Source organism: Nestor notabilis, unplaced genomic scaffold, assembly GCF_000696875.1.
Source record: "Nestor notabilis isolate BGI_N333 unplaced genomic scaffold, ASM69687v1 scaffold7407, whole genome shotgun sequence".
Lineage (NCBI taxonomy): Eukaryota > Metazoa > Chordata > Aves > Psittaciformes > Psittacidae > Nestor > Nestor notabilis.
In genome coordinates this window covers 6,889-25,034 of record NW_009935071.1, presented here as the reverse complement: position 1 = coordinate 25,034, position 18,146 = coordinate 6,889, and the positions used below count along the sequence as shown (strand labels likewise).

Here is an 18,146-nt window from a genome sequence, read left to right as displayed (position 1 = left end):
CTGAGTGAGGCCTCTCAGCAGGTAGCTTATATTAAAGTATCATGAATGCAGTTGTTTGCTTAGGGTAAGAGTCTCTTACTGGAGGTTCCTATAGAAGGTGGGCAAAGCACATGAAACTATGGATTTTTTTTACTTTAATAACTTTTTATCGAACCACTTCTCCACACTCTATTGTAAAGGATCTAAACCACATATTCATAAATCACAGCTTTTGCAAAGAGCAGCCCAAGAAGTCAAAGGGGAGCAGACTGGCAATGGCAAGTGAATAAACACAAACTCCAATAATGAAATGTTGGCTTGTATATACTGGCATTTAAAGTCCATCCCATAAAATGTAATCAAGTGAACATTTGCGATATGAACACAAACCCCCAGAGAGATCCTCTATGGGAAAAAAAAAAATAATCATTACCTTCCTTCTGTATCAATTTCTTTCTCTAAAACCCAACTAAAATGTCCTAATGTGTTCTACACCAGCTGCCAAATATTGTTAACAAAAGGAATTTCTTTGTGTATTATAGTGGAGTGCCACTTTCAAGGTTTGCTTTCATTAGATGCTGCTTCCCTTACAACTTTCTACTCTGAAGTTGCTCGGGACTTATTTTAAGTTATACCTCTGTGCAGCAAAATGACTTTTATTGACCCAGCCTAGTGAACAGGATGTTGTCTTGAAAAGTGTCAGCTCTGTCTATTCTCATTTCTTGCTGACTTTGGTAACTTCAAGAAGGAAGGAGGGGAGGGACAAAGATAGTAGGAGAAGTAAGGTTTTTTTCAAATACCTTATGAGAATATTCTTAAAGAGCTGTTGGCTTGCTCAAGAGAAACATCTTACTTGAGAAACTCTCAAAAGCTAGAAAATACTGACTTCAGAATGAGTTTAAACTTAAACAGGGGAAGTTTAGATTAGATATAAGGAAGAAGTTCTTTACTGTGAGGGCAGCGAGGCACTGGAATGGGTTGCCCAAGGATGTTGTGAATGCTCCATCCCTGGCAGTGCTCAAGGTCAGGTTGGATGGAGTCTTGGGTGACATAGTTTAGTGTGTGGTGTCCCTGCCCATGGCAGGGGGGTTGGAACTAGATGATCTTCAGGTCCTTTCCAACCCTAACTATTCTATGATTCGCTCCTACATGCAATTTTCTCTCACTGATGGACTTTTCAATACCTCACACATGACTGTCTCTCTATATAGTCCTGCTGCAACACAAGATATTAACTCCAGCCTCAGTTGGGATGCACAAAGACTGGTCCTGAGGTCATTTCAGTTGTCAAATTGATGCTCAGTAAAGACCAGATATAGAAAGAGACAAAGGAAGCCACCTAGCCTCTATCCTACTGCAGGTGCATCAGGCATGGCAGGGGAGGCAAAATTAATATTTGCTAATATATCCTAGAGTGAAGCAAGCCAGCTGCACTGATGTCCTGGAGCAGCCTGGGGTTGTTATTGGTGATGCTGTCATCCCATGTGGGAAGCAGGGGGTGGGCAGTGACAGATGAGCGTTGTGAGCCCAGATGGGCTCACAGAGCAGAGAGAATGATGCACTTGCACAATCCCAAGTCTTTTCCATCTCAGGTGTTGTCTAACACAAGCTATAAACACCACTGAATTCAAGATTAGACTTCTACATCCCCATAGGTGTAGAGTGCAGAGCAGCTTCCATGTCACTGGTGTGCAAAGATAAGTCCAAATATGTTGGCAGACACTAACTGAAAATAAGCCTTTCCCACAAAGGACCAGTATGTAAACACATAAGCTGCAAGTGAGAACAAAGTCACAGGCAAGCACTGCACACAGCTCTGTTGCTTAAGGGCTAAGCCTTGCACAGGCTCTATGGGGAACAGGACGGGTTCTGAGTAGCAGCCTAACCTCCGAAAGAGCTTCCAGGCTGATAGTTCCTGAGGTGGGAGCTCTTTTGCCTGCCACTGACATCTGCCCTATAGCTCTGAGGAATTTGGCACCATGAATCTGGATGAGCCACAGGACAGAATTACCCCAACATTTACTATTCCACCATGGCACCGGTTGGTTTGTGGTCCTGGCAAAATGTGAATATACAGAGGAAAAGACTGACTTGCTTTTTGAGCAAATTCTGCTTTAGTGATGATCTGGTCTGCTGTAACCTTGCCTTATGTGTACTTCCTAAAGGTGCAGCTTCTGGAATCTTTGTCTCTTTTTAAGAACGTTTGCACTTTAAGCCTTTGTGGACAAATGTTTGTACATATGCGTTAGCACAGGAAAGCAGAACAGGTAACGAGCAGCAGTCCAGGCAACATGAGTAACTTGAGGAGCTCTCAAGAGATGAAAATGCTTGTACCTGGTTTTGTTTTTTCCAGTGTGTTGTAGAGGTTTTGCTTTCAGCCATGCTGCAGAGTTCCACCATTTACCCAAACCTCTGCCAGAAGAGGGAATTTGGACAGAAATGGCCTGTTTCAGTTTCAATGGTTTTTCAGTTCCACCAAATTACAAAGCATGTAGATTTTCATTAATTTGGTACTCTATTATATTTTATTGATTGAAACCCCCCAAAACCAAATCCTTAAACCCCAGAGAACATGGAATTAAAGTTCCACAGGTAAGGTCTGACCATGCAGGTGGCTCTAATCAGTGCTGTCAGACCAAGTCCTCCCACCAGTCCAGAGTTTTCATTTTATCCAATTTGAGAAATATGCCCACCTGCAGTGCCTTCTTTCCTTGTTTCTCCCAAAGGAGAGAGTAATTTTTGGCTTTATAGTATCAGTGCAGATTTTCCCAGAGATGTTCTGGCATTTCCTTTCCCTGCAGTCCACAACCTTGACAAGTAGGTTTGCTTTTGCAGTGTGCTGTATGTGGTACAGGAGAGCAGTATCCTTTTCAGTCTATTGACACAATAAGAGTAATCCACTCCTGCAGCATCAATGGATACCATTTACATAGTATTTTCTATAAGGGGAGGTAGTCACTTAATAGAAAACCTCTTTAGGGCAGATTTAGATTCATGTCAGTTGTCATGAAACATAATGACAAACACAAGACCATACCAGCCCTTTAAGACAGCTTGTGCTTTGCTCTTTTGGACAAGTAGGTCAGCAATTGATGAAAACCATTATGATGTTCAGTGCATGCAAGATGTTTGTGGTTGGTATCTCTAATCACACTGCAGCTGGAATAGGTTAAGACTTCCAAGAGTGTCAGCCTGGACAGGAAAACAACCTGCAGCATGCCTCGCTGGACAGGGACAAAGACATCTGCCTTGCCAGCTCAAGCACAAAGCTGGCTAAGTTAAAAGCACAAGGTGAAATCCTGAGCCCATTGAAGTTAATGGGCTATTAATTTAAATGGACTCAGGCCTTTACTTCTTAACTCATGCTCATGCATGGTTTTCATTCATATTCCCCCACTTACTGCTGTTTCTAGCTACCACGCCCTTGATTAGAAACAGCCATGTAAAACTAAGAGCTATCACAGATGAACTGTGACCCCAGAAACAGCAGGAGAGTGAAGGGCCAGGACTAGCAGTGGGCCTCTAGAAATTGAGAAATGGAACCCAGAGCCCTGACCCCAAAAGCGTAAACATTAACAAAAGGTAGGAGTAGGAAATACCCCTAGAAAAGCATCATCTTCCTAGGGGCACAATGTGGTCTTCAACATTTGTGATAGTAATCCACCACTGATAGTTTTGTTTGTTTCTTTTTTAGCCTCCAAGTATTTAGAAGAATGATCTTACCTGGAGATGGCTCTTCCTGACCAGAATTATAAGCCTGAAAGCCCAGAAGTGTCAATGTGCAGGATTCTTTGATGTTGTCCTGTTTGGACAAATTCCTGAGAACAGCAGGAAATCTAAGAGCAAGAGGCAATACCTGTGCTTTCAGTGGTAAGTGCTGCCCTCCAAGCTTGCCTTAAGCCTTGCTTTCTGTCCTTGCTCAGTCTGAAGCTTTGCCCTGTCTCCTCTTAAAACTTCCACCTTCTACTGCTGCGCAACTCATGGTGCCCAGATCACCCCAGCCTAAAGCCAGCAAAGACTCCCCTACTCACGCACAACCTGCATGTCCCCTCCACTGGACAGCACAGTGCATCTCTTTCCAAGCTCTCGGGCCACATATGAACATAAATGTTTGTCAGAAGTGTTAAATTTTGGAACAATTCCAACCGAAGCACAGTGGTGGGAGGAAGATTCTTGCTCTCTTTTGCAGCTGCTTTGCTGTGTCGTTTTGATCTGAACACCACTGTCCAGACAATAGTTTTTTTGCAAGACTTCGTTGGAAGCTCTGTTACCAGAGCTCACAGCCTGAACCTGTTTCTGCTGCAGATATATTTCCCTTTGTAACAATGGCCAGAGCTAATTGTGTCTTTGAAGAATATATGAGACGAAGGGGCTGGAGCCTGATCTATGGTTTTGCATGAGGAACAGGAGGAGTCAGCACAACCAGCAGCTCTAGGAGGTCCCACTCTGCCTTTGCAGACTGTTGTGGGACTCCAGGTGCCCTACCAACACCATGTACACTGTGGGCCTCCAGCCCTTAACTCTGCATGCTCCAAAAATGGTAAGTGAATCACTTGTGAACATCCCATTTATACCACTGCTCTGGCACACAACAGGAAAGACCCACACTTTAAAAAACGGGCTCGGAAGTTTCGGGGGGGGTACCAATACCTCCTCCTGAGCCCTTTTCCTGCATAGATCTCAGAGCAGTACTGGCCCAGGGGGAGGGTCTGGCACTGGGCGTGAATCTGTTTCCCTCAGAAAATAAGTGTATTTTATACAGGATCTATGTGCAGCCGAGAATTTTACTTTATATCAGAAATTGGTTTCTAGTTGCTTTTCTAGAGAAGGACCACTACGGTCTATCTGTACATTCCCTGTAATGGAAAACACTACTTTCTTCTGCATTACCGTGAGAGAAGGCAGGTGAAGCTGAAGGAAAATCCCCCAAGTTTCCTCTCTCTGCCTGATTTCCTGACTGGTTTTAGGGACAGGTAGCTTTTGCTAATGAGACTTTCCATTATAAAGTTTCCATTCCTTTGGAAAATATTAACTTTGCTGGGTAGATCAAACAGCTCCTTCAGTTACAGTTAGAATATCCTAAAGATTTAGTTCCCAGTAATAACAGGGCTAAACCACAGCACTGCCAGAGGCAAAAACTATATTATTTGAAATGAAACTTCTCATAAATATCCAGCTATGAAGTCATTTTATATCAGCCACTCTTATATAAACTGGACAAGGCAAACTGTCCTATCCGTCAACATTAAAGTTGCCAAGAAAGATTACTCTATATTCATTGTCTGCAAGTTTCTGAAATCTCCCCTCTCTCTTAGGCTTTTCCAGGCAACACTGTAGTTTGCTGTATTTAAGAATTTTGCTGATACATGCAACTAGTAGCAGCACCAGTGTCATCTTCAGGCTTAAACCTACTCTTGTCACCACCCTTCTGCTGGGAAATGGATGGAGAGAGACACACAAACACACCTGGCTCTCTAGCCACTGGCTAGAGCTAACATTACTTTTCAGTCTTTGTTAGGTGGAAGCACCTCAAAACATTGGCAGAGCTAGAACCATGTTAGTTTGGGGTTTGTTGGTTGGTTGGTTTTTATCTTCCAGCTCCTGTCCAAATGCTTAGAGCATGTTTGTTGCAGGTCTGTAATAAGGACCAGGCCAGCCTTCAAACATACTGCTGAAAGTTGCACCCAGGAAGGCTTGAGCATATCAAGGGGTACACATGGACATTGCTAGCCTCTCAGTCATGCCATCTGTCCCTTGGTGGCATGGGTAAGTGGGTGTCACCCACAACCTCGGAACAGTCTGGGCACCCCCAGGGGCTGTTCCAGCCCTTTCTGCTCTATTAAACTGCAGAGGCTGCTGCACTAGAACATGACACCTGAAAATGAGACCTGTGGTTTGTGCAGAAAATGGGGATGCTTTTGCATTAGTGCTCTCTAAGGCAGAACAGGGACAAACCTTAGTGCCCCCCCCCTTCCTCAAGAGGAAGGAGAATTATGCTGACTATTGCTTCTATATTGTACTTATGATTAAAGTGCATACAGAAAGGTTCAAATGAGCAGCTAAGGTTTGCCAGGCTGGAAATGTGGTCAGGACACACGGGGGAAATGCCCTCATGACACCTTCTGTGCAAGTCTCCTCACTGTAAGTCTCACCTCTCAAAAGAATGGCTTCAGAGAAATGTTTGACTACCTAAATGTTTCTAGTATCATCTTCCTATTATGAAACAGGAAGCTTGAGTGTTTCTGGATAAAACTAATTTATCCAGTGTTTCTGGACAAAACTACTTTTATCCAGTGTTTCTGGACAAAGGCTTTCAGAAACGTGGTCTACTTAAAGGATAGCAGAGATGTGAAGCAGGCTTGAAAAGAACCCTTGAAATATCTGGGCCCTTGGAGGGAAACACTAGCCTGTGAAAAGTGATTTCCAGACTTATTTGTGTAAAGAGGTATCAGAAAGCCTATATTAGACAAAACTCAAGCATTTAGTACTAGAGCAGTGCTAGCTTTGCAAGTTAAAATTTGAATGCCTACAGTCACCAACAACAGTGATGCTGAACTGTGATACAGGGGAGATCTGTAGTCAGTCACTGTTGGAGACAGGTCCAGGCCGAGTCATCAGAAGCCTCGCCAAAGCCTTACATGAGAACAGTCAACTTGTAGGGGACGGACATTAAATTTCCCTTCTCCCCCCCATTTTTAGTAAATTACATGTAAACCATAAAAAAAACCAAAACCCTACATTTTCACTTTTCAAAGAAAATAATTAAAATATATTATTAAAATATGCAAAATTTATAATTTAATTATGCAATTACAGAGCCTTCTAGTCTAACAGCCCCACTGTATTTTGCATATTAGTGAACAATTGCTTTCTTAAAGCTCACAGCAGAATCATTTACTTGATGCTGGAGAATAAGTTAATTACGGATCTCCTGTCTTTGATTAATGGATTTAATAATCATGTTACAGTAGAATTAACTTATACTTCATGTGCTTGCGGCACTAATGATGAGGGTCATGAAAGCAATGTGTCAGCAAACAGGATGGACACCAACAAAGGCAGTGTTTGGCTATGCCAGGACTGCCCATGCCTGCGTTGCTGCCGGTCAGCAGTTCTGTTAAGAACCTGAGAGTGGCATCCAACCATTTTTGCTTCATCTGTCATTAATCTCCAACATTTGCCACTTATTTCTTCAGAACCAAATACCGTTTTCAGGTGAGCTGAGCACTTCAAATAAAGCTCAATTCTGGATACTGTGTGGACAATGTTATCCTAGGAGATGGGCTCAGTATCGGGTAATGCACATACCCAGCAGGCACAGCCACCTCTAGTCTACTACTGCCTGGTATAACAGACCAAACATTAATTTTCTTTAATGCTTCTTTTGTGCACCTAATACAAGTATAAAGTTTCTTGGATGGAAACATGCTGAGTCAGCCAAGATTTGCTCTCTCTAAAAGGACCTCAAGAATAGGTACTCAATGCAACCTAAGAGACAGAGCACTGTAGTTTCCAACCTTTACCTGTTCAAGGAGAGGAACCATCGCAGGACAGAGAAGGTAGAAGGGTCATTCCAAAGTTTTCTGCGGTCTGCCACTATTCATCACAGGGCTCCTGTGTGTGTCTGTGTAAGAACCAGATCTGCAAGTCTGGCAGGAGCAGACTTCATGCAAATATTGACACAAATAAAAACAGAATGAAGAGCTGAGCCACATTTTGTCCGAAAGAGCAGTACCTCTGGAATCCCTAGCAATAGGATTTCAACTTGCATCAGCCAGATACCTTACTTATTACCATGCAAAGTAAAACAATGCAATACAAGTCAGCAGCTTAGCATAATGCTGGCCCCCAAGAAGGAGGCAGGAAATGAACAGGAATACAATTTCCTTAACAATTCACTTACAGGAATTATTCTGCAAGACACTGCCCATGTCCTGGTGAAAGATGTGGTCCGAAGTACAGAAGTACTGGACCATTTTGCCATGTCCCCATCACTGCCCATCATCCACCTTGGGTACCAGTTCTTCTACAGGATAGTGACAGAACTGCTTGTGCTGATCATGCCATATGGAAATATCCAGAAAAAGCCAGGAAAATTGCTGCATAGCCAACACTACCCTGCCTGATGAGAATGAGGGTACACTGATGCTGTTCAACCTGCCTGTTAGAGAAATTATTCACCAAAATGTTATTTCACAAGTGGTGGTAGAAAGCTCCCCTCATGCACTGCAGCTGCTTACCTCCTCCCTTCCTTGAGGGGTGGTGGAGGCTTCATCTGCACTGCTCCTCAGCTTTCCAGGCAGCATTTGGGGGATGGTGTTTGAAAATCAGACAGTGCTTTGGTGCCTGTCTTGCAGTTCAACCAGTGATACTAATCCATTGCTGCTTGTGTATGGTTCTGGGAGATATTTAGGGTTAAGATAATTCAAGATATGTGATTTCTGCCAAACCCACCAAAACAACCTTCAGGTGTTAGAGAGACACTGAAACAATGTGTATTTTACTACTGAACCAGATGGGACTATGCCTTTAGATCTGCTGGTTTTACCCCAGCAGCAGATCCCGCTCTCTTTCATTGCTCCCTCTTTATCCCCCTAGCTCTAACCCTGCCATACATCCATCCAGTGTGGAAAGGTACAGTAATCCTCTTCTCAGCTTGTCACAGAATGGCTTGCTAAGTTTAGACAGCTATCTCCATGTCATACCACAGGGCATTAACCTCTCCCCACCCCAATTTGTTCCGTTTTGTTTCAGGTGAGCTCAGAAATCAGTGGCTAAATCTCCTCCAGCTGCAGACTGCCTGCTAAGGGGCAGCTGTTTAGACATAATTTAGAGGCTGAACCCACCAAGAACTCAGATTACATTAGTCAGGTAAGTGCCAGAAATGCTTTCTAGGATATTTGTGATGGGTTTCCTCAGGACACAGAAGGTACTTCCTTGTATACTTCTGGTTTACAACCCTCAAATGACGTTTCCTAGAAGACAACAGGCAAAACTCAGCCTTATAGGGGCAGTGGTGTCCTACAGCCTCTCTCCCTTGCTTTGGCTCCACTTTGTACACATGGTTTCACCATTATGGTTGTTTTTTACTTTGTATGAGCCTCAGCAAATCCTTTTCCTATAGATACTCATCCCCTACAACTGTAAGAACAAATAATAAAATAGACAGTGATAAGTAAACCCTATAATGCAAAACTAAATGTCCAATTAGGATTTGGTGAGGAAGTACAAAATATAACACATTGAACAGAATAAGAAGGTGGGACAAAAAAATTGATTTCCCATTAAATTCTGTGGTTACTTTTTTCCCCCACAACTCTCAATGTTAAAAGCATCAATTCCACAAATAATTTACTTCTTTACAGTCTGATTCTGTGTTCAAAGCAAGAATATGCACTACAGAATATGAATTAGCCCAGCCATCACACAGAGATAAGCAGTGCCCTGTAGGTCTCTTCAGGCTGGCCTTACGAAGTGGTCCACCAATGCAGGCCAGGGGGGAAATCGCATTATATGCAGACTGGGAGAAAGAACTGATTTTGAAGCAGCCTGCTACTTCACTCCAAGCAAGAGGTAATCTCAATTGGTGTAAAAGGCATGAAGCTGAACTTGGGAAAAACCATGGATACGTTTGGGATGGAAAGTAAACATACGTCCCAAAACATTTCCCTCTGTGGATGTGCCCAGAGGATGTAAGGCTGGTGCAACAAAATGCATCCTTCACTGGGCTTTTGTAAGGATCTAAGCACCATGAATATAAAGAGTTGAAAAAGCCCCTTGTGGAAGATTTCAGGACAAGCAGGCAAGAGCATGATTTCTCTTTCATTTCATCTTGTTAACAGTGTCTTAGTCTTATGTGTGTATCTTGAAAATGTGATGCACTTAAGAGTTATTTTAAGCTACCACACAGAGATGTTCCATTTGTAGGGAGTGATCATCTTTGACTCATGGCATTGACCCATATTTGCAGGGTCTCCAAGTCCACTATGCTTCACTTTTACCTCCAACAGACAGAAAGATGCATCTCTGCTGAGCTGCACCTGAACACTGGCAACAGCAGCCTATGGACTATAGACTAGAACTCTCATCAGCAGTGAAAGGGAGGGGAGTTTTATGGTGTGAGCTTCCTAAATCCTGAGATGTACAAAGAAAGGTGCAACACCTGGTGAGAAATGACCCTGCAAACTCGTCTCCCTGAACCAGCAGAAATTTATGCACAGAAAAAGTGGGGAAAAAAAGAGATCTCAGAGTTACCTCTTTCATCCTCCTCCATAACTCACAATATAAGCACATCTTAAGAAATGAAGGCAGAAAAGTGCTCTGAAAAGCTGGCTCATCTTTATGTTCTAAACCTTTTGCACTTAGTCCTTAGAGCCAAATGTGGACCATGTTACTCTGGGTTGCAAACTAGACACCCATAAACAGTGAAAAGAAATTAGAGATGGATTCTTTCAAGGGTCTAAGCATCTCTCATCTTAAATGCAAGAGTTTAAGGTCAATGCCAGCTGTCTTGGATTGTCCCTTGCTTATAAAGAGCCTGTAAGTAAATTTTTAATTCAGAACCTCCTAGCTATGATCATTAATGGATGAAATTTGGTGTTCAACCTTGTTCCTGTCTCCAAAACACAGGCTCACCTCAAGGGTACTGCTAACTTTGGTCCTACTATATGCATCTATCTTCCTGTAACTTTTTCAGCTGATGGGGGAGAGGAGAAAAGCTCATAGCACTTCATTTCTTCATTTTACACTTATTTACCCTGTTTCCCTTTCTACAATAGCTGCAATATAACATGGTTTCAATAGAGCAATGTTCTGCAAATTTGGCTCAAGGAGACACTGAGCAGACAGCTTTTCAGAGAGCTTCGACTCAGCTGTCAGAAGGGGCAGTATGGTTTCTGTGCAAGCAATAGTCACATTCCAAACTGCATTAGAGAAAAGCCAGTGGGTTTGCATGCGGTTATCAGTTCCAGATTAGGAATCTGATACTAATTTCTTCTTAGAGCCTGTGGTTGCAGTAAAATTTATATTCTAAAACAAAAAAAAAAAAAGATTGTAATGTTTTTCTCTCACTAGCTTGCTCTTTTTTTTTTCCCCTTTTTCTTTTTTTTCTGCCCCTGGCTTTACTCCAAGGACCTTTTCTGCTTGATCGTTACATTCTCAAGATGAAGCACACAGTGGTTACAGCAGTGCTGGTATTACTGGTGCAGCTTTCTCAGAGTTTCCCTGCCTTGTACCACCGAGGCTGGTGGAGGCTGTTAAGGGAAGCAGACAGTTGTGGAAAATGCAATTTGGCACTTTGCTCTGAGCCTAAAGACTGTCCAGCTGGGACTGTATTGGACCGTTGCGGCTGCTGTCCTGAGTGTGGGAATGTGGAAGGTCAGATCTGCGACCTGGACCAGGGCAATCATTTTTACGGGCAATGTGGGGACAACCTCGAGTGCAGGCTGGATGCTGATGAAGCGAGGTTCACGGAAGTCCCTGAACCCCAGTGTGTGTGCAAGTCTCAAGAAAGCATCTGTGGACCCGAAGGGAAAACCTACGAGAACATCTGTCAATTCAACAAGGCTTATGCTACGAAAAGAAATATCAGCATGAAACATAAAGGGCCATGTGAATCAGGTAATATGTACAGAGGCACTTCTAAACTGAAAAATGATCTTGCTCTTATTTTCAAATATGTACTAGATGCTCTAGTCTAACTTTATTAAACTAATTCTGTATTTTTCTTATTGTCATTATTTTGTTATAATAGTACTTTTTTTTGTTCAGCAGCTGGTACTTAATTTTGTATGTTACTAGACACTGTATTCGACTAGTGGATTAAACCACATGGTGACTAATAAGGCACCAATCTACAGACTAGTTCTGCTCTGAATGAGTATGAGGTATTTTCTACAAGAATGTGTAGTTGGGAAGAGGGAAGCAGATAGGATAGTCTAGGAGGACTGGACAAATAACTGTATGAGGACTGACCTGATATTGAAGTGGTGACAGCAAGGCATACCTTATTCATTTATATACACATACACACACATAAATTTATGTATGTGTGTACATATATATATATGTGTATGCAGAGTGCACCCACTTGTGTGTACATATGATAAGCAGTGTAGAGACAATAGAAGATGAGGCTTAATTAATAGGTCTGTTGTTCTTACAAAGAATCATAGAATCATAGAATACTTATGGTTGGAAAGGACTTTAAGATCATCTAGTTCCAACCTCTCTGCTGTGGGCAGGGACACCTTGTACTAAACTATGTCACCCAAGACTCCATCCAACCTGGCCTTGAACACTGCCAGGGATGGAGCATTCACAACTTCCTTGGGCAACCCACTCCAGTGCCTCACCACCCTCACTGTATAGAACTTCTTCCTTATATCTAATCTAAACTTCCCCTGTTTCAGTTTGAACCTGTTACCCCTTGTCCTACCACTACAGTCCCTAACGAAGAGTCCCTCCCCTGCATGCTTATAGGCCCCCTTCATATACTGGCAGAAAATGCTGTATCACTATTAAGGAACTGCAACTTGATGTACAACTGAGACAATGTACTATATTTACCAGTACAGACTTTCCAGAATTGGAGGTGGGAGGTGGTGGTAGGGTGCATATGTGCGTCTGTGTTTTTTTCTTATTTTTTGCCAGAAGTCCAAGATAATACAGTTTTGGAATCATTGTAAAATCTAGCTAACCCATGAAATAAAAATCCAAATAGAAGAACAAAAGCAGACTGAAACTATTTCCCTAAAGACAGTTACAGAGCATGGACAGTTGTCCGTAATGATTGTTAGTGGAAGGATTCTTAGCAGGGTTGTACTGGGGAATCCTGCCTCTTGCTCATATACTGTTCTCATTCTTCACATTATTACAAGTCTTTACTCCTGGGTACCTTTCACCTAAGTCACATGAATATAAAATGAAAAAGTTGAATAGGCTTTTGTTTTCTGAATGAGAAATTATTCTTTTTTAACAAGTTAATAGAATATTTTCTTAAATGAAGGAAGTAGGAGAGGTCTCTGGGTCACAAATGGGTCACAGTTCTGGGAATATGAAATTGCATCTCTGGCAAAGGTCTACATATGAGAGCAAGTCGGGTACTTTTTACCCACTCCTCACTAGCAATCTGTTGCCTCCAATTTAGACTGTATGCCGTGCTTTGATACTGATTGAACACTGGCTATTGAATGCTTAAAAGGAAAAGTGATGAACAGCTAATACCAGTTTTCTTTCCTCTTTCTCTAGTTGCAAGAGAACCATACAATAAAGAATCAAGCATCAATACAATAAGGAATTTGCCGTTAGGGTATTAAGTTGGGAAATGAGGCTTGTCAGTAAAGGGACATTCAGAAAACTTAATACATACCAGACCACAATATGACTGAAAGCCTATTAGCTCTCAAGCAGATGTTCTTATTTGGGGTTAGAACAGGACTAGTTCTTGTGGCATAACCCCTTTAGGCAGATTTCAGTTAGAAGGGCCACTCTAGTAGCAAGTGATGGTAACCCTGCAGCAGACTAGCTGTTCAGGCATACAGGCTTAAAGCAATGTTCTGCTGTAATTAATTAAACAGAACTGGCCATGTATAAAAATCTTTAATTTGGAAGTACTACCACTTTTAATTGCTGATGTTGTCATTCACCAGGCCTTGCAGTCACCCCTGAGGTGAATAACACTGCACATAGAGGAGGAATGAGCTCACCTGCTTTGCATGCAGGAATCACTCCCAAGGCTTTCCCACTGCTTCCCTGGCTTCCCAGAAAGGCTGTACTCTCTCGCTGGGAATGCAGAGAAATTTCCCAAGATTGCTCAGCTTACTGAAATGCACAGAAGCCTGGTGGAAAGTTCATAGCCATGTCAGTGCTGTGCAGAGTTTAGTTAAGAAAAACAGGGGTCCACCTCCTTGGTTCCTGCCAAGGTCAGTGTCTGTGCCCTGCTAGAGCAGAGTGCCTGAGGTGGGTGCTGGCCTTGCCCAGTAAGGGCACAAGTGCCCCTCTTGTTCCTCTCTTCTCAACCTCTCTGAGCAGCAGCTGATGATGCTGGGTTGTAGATTCTCTTTTAGATCCTGCAAGGAGCCTGGGCCTTTTAGCAAGCAGCAGGACACACGGATGCTACCACTGGGCACCTCTATGAGTCTGCCAGTAAGCCCCCTCTTTGGCAAGGCAGCTATCTGAAGCAGCTCAGTAGGCATGTGAAAGTGCTCCATGATTTAGGCTGTTTTTTCATGACTGCAACTTATGACAAAAGGCAATAGGGAGTCTGGCTCTAAAAGCAGCAGTCTTGCCGCAGCACTCGCTTTCTGCTGACTCCAATTTGCATGAGAAACAAACACTGAACACTGTGGGGTTTGGTACCAAGCTATAAATACAACCTTTGCTGAACTCAAAGTACTTTGTTTTGTTATTTCTCCTTCAAAGCATCTGCTGTTTCCAATTGATGCCAAATGGATTAATTGTATACAGCAAGCAATGAATAAATAAATAACAATAAACTCCTTTCATCACAAGAGTATAGCCTTTTATCTTCTGTGCATCACCAGAAAAATGAGAAGAAAAAGGCCCAGCTCCCTAAAGCAACAGTGGAAAAGCCTTTCTTTTCCTGAAAGCTAGTTTTGATCAGTTTATCTAATAATTTACCAAGGTTACATTGATTATATGCAGATTGTCCACACTTAATTCATCCCCATTCACATTCAAACCTCTCTTGCTGATGATTTAATGATGCAACAGAACAATTTAGTAGTGATTCTCTTTATATTTAGCTGTGTCACATAGATTATTTTAAATATAAATTTGAGATTAAAAACCAAATAAGCAAGCCATGAAATTTTCTGCCATTTTCATCAAATCAGACATAGATTAGAAAAAAATGAGTTAAGGGAAAAAGAAATATCTAATTGATTAGTTTGGGGTGATACTGGGTTAATGTTGTTGGTGAAAGGAGAAGCAGTATTTTGACATTTCCTGGCTTCTGATCCACTTCTTCTGTAACATATGAGGATAATTCACAATGAGGACTATCAAAGGAAAGGAGCAACTACTGCGCATATACTCCAGGAATCAAAATGACAGGTTATCGTAACAGTAAAGATCTGTTTCTAAAGACACAGTTATACAAAAAAGGTGCACGCAGATATGCATGGGAAAATTTGGCTGAACACAAAATCTGAACCACTCAAACCCAAACTTTGGAAATTTACGTTAAAATGAGATCTCGCTACTTCAATTTTCTTCTGTAAAATACAGTAAAATGGTGGTTTGAAGTGTATACTATTTTATTTCTGGATGCACTTCAAGGTTGAGTCAGTAATGCAGGTATTTATTGTGTGTTCAGATACAGAAAAAGCAGTTTGGTTGGATCAAAACTGTGGTTCTTCCTACTTGCTACGAGTTTGATCTCACATGTTGCTAGTCCTGGTCAGCCCCAGTCCAGCAAAGCCTTAACTACCTCTATAGAAGTGCCCACCTGGGTGGCACTGAGCATACCTTGGCATTCCAAGCTGTCATGGTATTCTCCTTACAGTTCATGGAAGAAGGAGTATTTCCAGTGCGGAATTCATCTTGGTGAATGGAGACAGTGCCAGACAAATTTCTCCTAGGGGAACAGCTATAATGTATATCTGTAATTCAGACCCTGACACCTTTGAGGCTAAGGGTACATATACATGGCACGCTGAAGCCAGAGCCCTCAGCCTTGCACAGCTGAGCTGTGTCTGTGGACAGTCACATAAGCAGGATAGTTCTTGGCAATAGTTCAGTGTTGTTGGTGTATGCGCAAGACATCTGTGTTAGCATGAGAACAAAACCACCAGCCAAGCAGCATCTGCCTATTTAAAAAGGTTTTCCTGCTGTCTCTCTACAGAAGTAATTTAAAGAACTCATGTGAGTCAACATAGACATTTGGTTGCTTTTTTACACTTAACTTTAAGCTTAACTATAACACACGTATGACTAAAAGAAATGTGGCTGCATTGAGTTTTAATATTTCAAATTATATTTTAATATCAGACCCTATGTGATAACTTCATAGGTAAAAAATTTCTCAACCAAAATATTCAGTTAATGCTGATTTGAAGACAAGATTTTTGAAACAACATACAGTTCTCATGAAAGAATGAACGTTTAAGGATGTAAGTATCCTAGTTTGAGAATCTTACTTCGGAAAAGTAGCAGGACTGTTTAATGAGTCATTCATCAATGTGGAAATTGATACTTTGCTGTATAATTTGTCTGCAATTAATTTTACTCAGGATGGATTTGATATTTTCTGCACAGATAATTCTGAAAAACTGACAAATGCATTAGAAACTTTGCTCCAATACCTGGAACAGGCTGTTACAATTTCAAATGCTGAAGCATAAACACTGTACATAATGATTCAAATATTGCAAGTAAAAAAACATTTACCGTAAGCTTCTATTTCCAAGCATCTGGGATCTGTACAAAAATCAAAGCAATAATTACATAATTAAATAATAAATAACAAATCTAATGGCCCAGAAAACATATTAATTTTTAAACACTGGTATGGAGATAGAAAGAAAACAGACTTTAGAAGGAAAAACATTTCTTGCTGACGACGAATAGGTCAGGAAAAAAAAGCAGAGATCTCCAAAATAGGAGAGCTGTGATAACAGTAATTGTTATTTTGCTCTCTTCTCCTAAGTATCATCATCTCCTGTTAACATTTAGTATATTCATACATGCTTATAGAGGGATGTGTAAATGATGTACGAATACATCAGATGAGAGTTTATTTTTTCAATGTCTTCAAATCCCTGGACTGGCTCCCTCTCGTGGTTAACGTCAGCTTTACCTTACAAAAATAAATGGATTTCAATCCCTTTTATTCCTTGTCTCGTAACAAGAACATCAGATGAAATTGATATCAATTTTGGATAAATGTGGAATATATTAATACTGTTATTCTGTAACTTGCTGCAATGAGTCCCGTGGGTAACAAAGGGGGACAAGATCTTAGCAAGTTCAAGGCAATGATGTAGTCAGGAAACACAGTCTGACAAGCCAGCAATCTCAGTATTTTAGCTTTTAAGCTAGCCAAAATGTTACAGACATTCAGAAGAACTATCATGTACAATGAAGTTACTGCGTGATTGACTGCTACAGAATTTCTTGTGCTTTCCTCTGAAGGTCTTGCTGAGTACTGGCTGCTTGACTGTGGGGCCTTCAGTCTAGTCCGTTGTAACAGTTCACAGGACACGAATGAAACTTTTGATTTCAGCTTAAGTTGCATGATCATGTGCAAGAGCAAGGACAGACAGGACCTTTCAAATTAGAGTTTTTGAAAACCCTGTTCACCCAGTAAGGGGACACAAGGTGTCCTGAGCTTTAAAAGCTGCTTGGAATCTTGCAGCTCTTCATAAAGTGTGAGATGGCAAAAGGTAAACTGGTTTTATAATGTAAAGTAGGAATTAATGTTTGTATGTTTTTGTGTTTGTGTTGTTCTTTGCTCACTGCCTCCTAAAGCACTGTGCTGTCGGTTCCTTGCAGCTCCTGTTATTTCTATGCCACCTCAGGACGCCCAGAATTACACAGGCAATGATGTCATTTTTGGCTGTGAGGTGTCAGCCTATCCTATGCCACATATTGAATGGAAAAAAAAGGGGAATAAAATGTTCCTGCCAGGAGATGATACCCACCTCTCAGTACAGGTAAAACTTGAGTTGTCCATGTCATATGGTTTTAGATGAAGGAGCAGGGAGATTAAACAGTGAATTCCCCCTACAGAATACAGTATTGCTGTAATGAATATATTTCCAATAGATGCCCTGTGACTATGTAGATAATTATGATTTCAGTCAATGCAAGGATCATTGCTTTAGCAGTGTAAGCAGAAGAAACAACAGCCAGGGTCCCACCTACTTCAGGGAGAGAAAAGACGGAAGATTCTCCTCATGTAGGTATGACTCTGGAAAAACTGAAAGAACATGCATATGGAACCATTTAATCTACTACCTAAAAGAAGGTGGGTGCATTCTGGAACGGGTGGCAATAATTTTTCTACTTCTAATGCAGAAGCACAATTCCGGCACATACCTAAACTTCTCCTTTGCAAGATGCTGTTTCTGGGACCTGCCACTTGGTTTCAGTCCCTGAAGCATTCAAAAGGAAGGCAAAAAAACGTGCTCATTTTATGGAGGATA

General features: G+C 41.6%; 1 protein-coding gene across 1 annotated transcript in view; it reads left to right on the top strand.

The window, feature by feature from the left end:
• Positions 1 to 10,801: 10,801 nt before the first annotated feature.
• Positions 10,802 to 18,146, top strand: part of LOC104408140 (kazal-type serine protease inhibitor domain-containing protein 1-like) — a 9,828-nt gene continuing 2,483 nt past the window's right edge. Inside the window, exons 1-2 of the mRNA XM_010017636.1 lie at positions 10,802 to 11,598; positions 17,494 to 17,654. Of these exons, the coding sequence (XP_010015938.1) occupies positions 11,142 to 11,598; positions 17,494 to 17,654 (618 nt within the window). The 5' untranslated portion in view covers positions 10,802 to 11,141. The remainder of the gene's footprint in view (positions 11,599 to 17,493; positions 17,655 to 18,146) is intronic.